At 34.7% G+C, this 7,324-nt stretch overlaps 1 protein-coding gene across 1 annotated transcript; it reads left to right on the plus strand.

The window, feature by feature from the left end:
* Positions 1 to 6,035: 6,035 nt before the first annotated feature.
* Positions 6,036 to 6,601, plus strand: LOC107900203 (uncharacterized). The gene is made up of 2 exons (XM_016825896.1): positions 6,036 to 6,081; positions 6,234 to 6,601. The coding sequence occupies exons 1-2, from the start codon at positions 6,036 to 6,038 to the stop codon at positions 6,599 to 6,601; spliced, it is 414 nt and encodes a 137-aa protein (XP_016681385.1).
* The last annotated feature ends 723 nt before the right edge of the window (positions 6,602 to 7,324 follow it).

Here is a 7,324-nt window from a genome sequence, read left to right on the forward strand (position 1 = left end):
CTTTTTCATATTTTCTTATTCTTTAATGTAGCATTTTGATAAATCTCACATCTTTTTTAGATTTGATAAATCTTCCTTTTGTTAGAAGTAATGCACCAATAACCTGCAGTAAACTATGGCTGTGTTTATGTCAAATTTGTCAACGGCAGTAAAGTAGTACATATTAACAAGACCAAGTTGATTGACTTTAAATAACAAGACCAAGTTAATTAATTAAAGTATTTTAGGTGGGTTTCAATCATAGAAAGTTTATTCCATTTATTTTACCTTAAAATTCGTACCTACTGCCTAATACCAGTACGGTACCGATCACTACGAGTATTGTACCTATTGTCTGAATAGCAGTGAAGTATGAAGTTGTTCCAAATGTATTTGTGGAGTGACAAAGTTGATGTTTCCTGAGTCAGGTTTCACCTATTGTCATAGCTACACATTGTCAAGTCAAGAAAGACGTGCATTGTCTAGTCCATTATTGGTGCAAATTAGGCCGCTCATAAATATCTTATTATATGGAATCATCAATTATTTTAGTGATTAAATAAAAGCTTTTCTATGTCTTCCCCCACTCCACTTTCTGACATCACTAATTAATTTTAAAACCTTCAGGTTCCCCAGCATTTATTAGTTTTTTTTCCCCATATAGTTGATTTTTGGTCTTTTAATATTTAAGGTTTTCTGGTGGCTACTCATCTGACGAAGTCTTAACTGATGTAAAATTTCCTTTTAATTGAGTTTGAGAAAAATGTGTGGCTCATCTTATTCCATTTCTTCTAAAGTCTAATCGTCACATTTCCAGCGGCCTGAATTGATTAATTTGATTAATAACTCAAGTGTCCTATTATTACAAGATATAGAAGAATAAAGGTTTTGACCTGAAAGGGGGGGGCCAAAGGGGAAAAGAAATTTGTGGTTGAGGTTGAGAAGAACCAAAAGGATTGAAGTAGCCTTTGAGGGCGTGAAGATGAGATCGTCAAGTTTTTTATACTCGACATTGGTGGTGGACCTGCTTGAGCCTGTGGGTGCTTCTTCATATTCTGCAAGCTTAAGTTAATGTTGCTGTTGTTGTCGGTCATGTAAATATAATTTAGCTATTGCATTGCTTTCTATAAATGTGGACAGGGTTTTACTTTCCTCGGTGGCTGAGAAACCTGTTCTCTTATTCCTACCCTAAAGCATCTCTTTATTAAAGATGTGAAAGGTGGAGGGGGGAGGGATTTTTACCGCTCCACCAATTAACTAAGGAAACGAAACGCACTAAAGGGGATGGGGGTTCGCCAAGATTCTATGCATAATTTACTTGGCATGATAGGTCGAGGGATTCATACAAGCAATTATGTACAATTAAGATATTAAGAATCTATTGCATGCCTCACGTAGGAAGTTAATCATGCCTTTTAGATAAAGTTTTTTTATTAAAAAATTGTTTGCAATTTATGTAACTTAAATATGAAACCAGGAATAAACATTGGAGTTAAATATAGATTGAAACCACAATTTGTCGTACATGGCATCAGGTATCTTCGCGGGTACGTTCGCAGACTAACCACCTCCGTTTATCATGATCATGTTGGCCAACACACCTTTGCCATCAATATTGTTCACTCTGAACTTAGGGAACACCCAAGTCGCTGCTAACAAAAAGCCCATCACATTGACATAACAACCATCATTCACCTTATGTGCACCTAATAACGTCACATCACCACCCTTATTGAAGGACAAGAAGACCATATATTTTGGAGAGTTCACTATATGGTTCCTATTGGAAAATTTCAGAATTAAAAATGGTTTTTTTTACATAGCAAAAGTTTAAATTTTGATAACCAATTTGATTTGTGATATTTATATTAATAAACATTAATTGAATTCGTACATTTGTTTTTAGCTTAGTGGACATTTGTTGTTCCTAGCTTTCAATCAAACGATATTCTCCGTTATTCTCATACCACGAATTGCTTCGAGTGTGGGCTTGAACCAATTGAATTGAAACACAGAATTAGAAAAAAAAATTCTCTACTTTTGGGGTGAAACCGAAAATTCTCTCTTCTTAGTGGAAACTAATAGAATTGTTATTCCGAAAAAATATATGTAATAGTTGAGAATAAATTCTCTCAATTTTTCAGCAGAATAAAAATGTCTCAAAGTTGTGTTAATAGCTCTACCAATGCAATCTATTTATAGGAAGAGAAGGTAGAACACTTATTAAGTTGTAGTGGACAACACACCCTAGTATTCCTATTAGGGTTGTCGCCCCCTTCATGTCCATGAGGGGTTTTTGGGCTTTTTTCATATTGGGCCCAATTACAAGTACTTCTTGGGCTTTTTGACCAATACCCTGTAATAAGATCCAACCCGATTCAATTTTTCTATTTTCTTAAAATAAAATTTAATATTTATATATAAAATAATTTTTTCCCCAGAAAAATTTTGACGATTTTAACCCTAGTAAAAATTTGACGATTTTTCCCCTAATAAAATTTCGAGAAAATATGGTCAATATCACACAACTCAAAATGTTCACTATGACCAAATGATTTATTTTCATTTTCGGGCTTCAAAATAGTCCACAAACATAAACTCATTCTTCCAATTATTTTTTAAGTAATCCAACAGGATTGCAAATAGATCATTTCAATTTCTATTTTTGGAAACCCACAACCATTTCCAAATGATTCTATTTCTTCATTTCGGAGAAAACCATAATCATTTCTGAATGTTTCTCAATTTTCTTTTCATATTCATTCTGTCATTTATATTCAAACATGCAATTCATTTTTGGTTTCAATGAGCTAGCGGACGGGCCGATTGGACATATGTAGTTGAGGCTCAAATGATTTATAATTAAGTTCTGAATTTTCACTTATTAATTTATAAACTCATTTAGTAACGAAGTCATTCCACCATTGTATCGTGACTGAGCTCTCCCCAACGACATATTATTATGAAAGTAACTACTCAATGCTCGTCCAATGACTTTTTCATAAGTGTGTTATCCTCTTAGGATATTTGTAACACCCCAAAATAGAGTCTAGGAGTTTTAAGGGTATTTTAAGAATTTTGACCTATATGAGCTCAGAATTTCGTAAAGTTGGTATCTTAACTGTCAAATCAATTTTTGAAAAAGTGTTCTAGAAACCCTTAATTTTGAGAAAGTACTGATTTGTAAAAAAGTAAAAATAGTAGGCATTTATGTTGTAGTTTTACCATTTTGTAAAATTGAACCTATTTCTTCCCATCAACATGTTTTTCATGTTTGTTTCTTTTTCCTTTCAAACTTGTGCCGCCCCTTGCCATATCCTTAGCTATTCCACTGATTTTTTATTCCTAAACCATAATCCATTGATTTTCTATCATTCCTAAGTCATCTACCATAAAAAATCCCCAAGAAAAACACCTAAAACTCCATAGATTTCATCTTCTTCTTCAAATATAAGGTTTTTAGATTTACAATAAAACTCGTTCATTCTTTCATCAAAGGTAATGTTTCGAATTCCTATGAGTTTCTCATTATATCTAGTCTATAAAATTGAATTATTAGCCCTCAAATAGCATATTTTAAATAAAAGTCAAAAATCGAGCTATTACTGGTGGATTTCGAGATTTTGAGTCAAAACTTGGTTTCAAAACATTTTTCAACTTGTTTTAGCATGATTAGAAGGTTTTTAAACTTATCTTAAAGTTTCGTCAATGATTTCTCATGTTTTAATGAATTTTGTGAAAATTGCCTAAAAGATGTTGAAAAATGTTAATACCATGAATTCAGTAGATTTGTCTAGTTTGAAAGTTGCGAATTAGGCGTAGATGATTAAGTAAATGAACAGAATTGATTTTAAGTAAAAAGGTTGAGTATAGATCAAGATATTGGTATATAAAGTTGGTTATGTTAATAGTTTAAGTTACATAGGAACTTGGCTTGAGCTTGTGTTTAAGTTGGTTTGAGTGGATTCTTGGTTGATATTTGAAAATGGTTTAGTTGAGCTTTCAGTTTTTCGACTAAAGCATAAAGTGGTGAGTATATGGATTTGCTACTCATAAACATGAGTCATGTGTTGATTGGGAATTTAGATGTAGCCTAAACCCCTACTCTAAGTTCTGAGCGTAAGTTTTCTTGAATCTACAATTATCATGTGGTTATGTATTGTGCATGAAATGTGATAAGTGATTATGTCGATTGTTCTGTAAAGTGCAATTATATACATGAAATAAATGTGAAATATATATGTTATATGATTATGCTAGTGTTTTACAAAAGATACTAATATGCAGTGATAATGCACGAATAATCACTAAGTAATATGTGTTGTTTTCGGATATTTTGGCCTTGTGATATTAGAACCATTGGATATAGTTGACATGTCATAGGATTGTAAGTACTCACTTATATGTATAGTGGTTTTGGGCATTGAGGCCCTAGGACATGTTTGGAGAGATAAGAGAATGAAAGTTAAGTTCTATTCAACGAGACATGTGAGGGGAAATAAGGAGAGTGCTAGCTATACACTTCACTTTTGGGGACATGTTTGACTCTACGAGTCTATGTGGTGTAAGAAGATCCGTGTATCCAATGTGTGATGATAGAGCTCACTATATGTTTCATAATCCAAGTGTCATCTTATCTATTTTATGTAATTGTGTGGAACATATTCTATGCTTGAATGAGTATATACTTGTTATGGGAATGAACTATTAGATGATGCATGATTTAATACTATATGATGTCAGACTTATGAATAAGGTACTTGTGAGTAATTAATTGGTTATGTTACATGATGACATGTTTGCGTCATAGAAATCCTTGCATTCACTAAGCTTGTTAAAGCTCACCCACTCATTTCAACATATACAGATCGGTGACATCACGGTATGGGCGGTGTGGTTTCTAAGAAAGTGATCCAAGGAAGTTTGGTTATTCTTCGTAGGTGCTTTATTATTTTTATTTATTTTAGGGAAAAAAACAATGTGGTAGACTTATTATAGTTTCGTTGATTTCTGAACAAAAGACTTAGTTTCGAATAACATCATGTTATTACTATTGCTTAGGACTGTAGTCATCGATATTGGCATGATGATAATTGTTTAAACTCGATTTTGGTAATTTGTACTGTTAATTAAGTCGTATGAATGATTACTTAACTTAGTACTTGATGCATGTTGTTTATAACCTATTTGAGATGAAATATTTCCTTTTCTATGTTGTATTTTTAGCTCTAGTAGTAGAGGTATCGATATTGGGCTTGAAAAATAGATACTTCTGTAAATTAAAATGTATAGGAAATAGAATAGAGATTTGGAATCGATACCTTTGCTCGAGTATCGATACTTGGGGAAGAAATATCAATATTTGGTTCGATGGTACCGATAATTTTTTACAGTGGCATTTTAATCGAGAAATAGTATGCTCATTTGGTATCATTTTTCCAAATGGTATCAATACCACTTAAGGAAATTATCGATACATAGATATCAGCATCGATACCTATGGACATTTTATAAAATTTTACTAAATAGCCCTTATGCATGATTTTGGTTGTATCTATGATCGAACAACGAATGATTTGCATGTAACATTATTAAAGTAACTATTGGGACATATTAAAATTTGTTTGACTTAACAAAAGATGATTGATTTACTTGAATCTAGTTTCATGTTTTATGAAAATGAAACGAGACGGTGGTGTGGCATCCCGTATTTGGCCCTAGCGACCAAGCCGGGTATAAGGTGTTACATTTAGTGGTATCAAAGCCTAGGTTCAATAACTCTCAGACCTAGGTGATTGTTGTGTGTTTGGAGTTTCGAAACTCACGAGTCTAAATCTCTCTGTTTTCTTGATATTGGTGATGTAACTATGATTGAGTGGTATGGAATTGTTTGAAATATTCTGATTGAATTGCATGAGATATCCCTGTTTGTGATGCATGTAGGGTAGGAACGAAAACACATTGTCTAAAACTCTAAATTTTGTTTGCAAGAACGAGACTTGGATCATTCCTGCTACTCACACTATTTATTTGTTTAGGTGCTAGATTAATTATATATGCCTCCTAGACGTGTTAACGTGAGAGCTAGTGCTCAAGAGGATGGTACATCCCCGGCACCTCTTATGTGCCACATAGAGTGAACATACTTAATGAGGTTGTAGTCCCCCAAATGGAAGCTATGATAGGAGCGTTTCAGTGGATTGTTCGTGCTAACATTGCACCTACACCTGTCAATCCTGCACCAGTTAATTGAGGGTTGGCACTTGAACGTCTTCGAGCGTTGGGTGGTAAAGAGTTTTCTAGAGTGAAAGGTACTGATCCAACTATAGCTAAGTACTGGTTGGAGGGATTTGAAAGGATCCTCAAACAGATATCCTGTTCTGACGAGGAGAAGTTGGGTTGTGCAGTGTCTTTACTCGACGGTGAGGCTCATCATTGGTGGAATACAGTTAGGAGAGGTACTGTTACTAATAGATTGACTTGGAACTATTTTCTTGAGGCTTTTAAAAGGAAGTATATGGGTGAACAGTATATGGAGGCTCGTAAGCGTGAATCTTTGGACTTGATTCAGGGCGATTTATCTATGACTAATTATGAGACAAAGTTCCTGCAACTTAGTTAGTACGCTCCTAAGATGGTTCTTTTTGAGAGGGACCATTGTAAGAGGTTCTATTTTGGGTTAAACCACGAGATTCAGGTTTATTTGGTAGCTCAGCCTATAAAGATGTTTGATGAGTTGGTTGAGAGAGCTAAGGCTGTGAAGGAGACCTTAGTTGAGTCATCTTGTTCTATGGTTACTAATTCTGGCAAGAGAGCTTCTAATAGTGCATCGGGTCGATCGTCTAAGAGAGGGCATGGCAGTTATGTCTTTAGTAGAGGTGCGAGACATGGAACTTGATCGAGTCAATCTAAGTAGCAGAGTAGTACTGTGGTTAGTGCTAGTGGTTCAGCGGGTAGTTGTGGATGGTCGCTTTGTGCACAATGTGAGCGTAGGCGTTCTAGAGAGTGTCTTAAGTTGACTAGTGGATGTTTCAAATAAGGGTCGAAGGAACATTTCCTGAGGGATTGTCCACTTGGGGTTAAGGTTTCACTGGCTTAGAGTTCGACGCCTGTTACTGCACCTGCTAGAGGCCGTGGTCGCGGTAGAGGTACTGGGATACCGAGTGGGCAGCGGATTGTTACTTATACTGCTGCTACATAGGTTGAGTTTGGAGGTCCAACTCGAGTTTATGCTATTAAGAAGTGGGAGGATCAAGATCCGATGGATGTTATCGCAAGTACATTTACTTTGTAGTCTATTACGTTTTTTTCTTTAGTTGATTCTGGATCGACGCATTCATATATC

This window comes from Gossypium hirsutum, chromosome D06 (assembly GCF_007990345.1).
Source record: "Gossypium hirsutum isolate 1008001.06 chromosome D06, Gossypium_hirsutum_v2.1, whole genome shotgun sequence".
In the NCBI taxonomy this organism is placed as follows: domain Eukaryota; kingdom Viridiplantae; phylum Streptophyta; class Magnoliopsida; order Malvales; family Malvaceae; genus Gossypium; species Gossypium hirsutum.

What these genes read in the sequence shown, in the direction of transcription:
- LOC107900203 (XM_016825896.1), top strand. Translation starts at nt 6,036, where the DNA reads ATGCCTCCTAGACGTGTTAACGTGAGAGCTAGTGCTCAAGAGGATG. An exon ending in AGCTAGTGCTCAAGAGGATG is followed by an intron (nt 6,082 to 6,233) that starts GTACATCCCCGG and finishes CAGTTAATTGAG; the next exon opens with GGTTGGCACTTGAACGTCTT.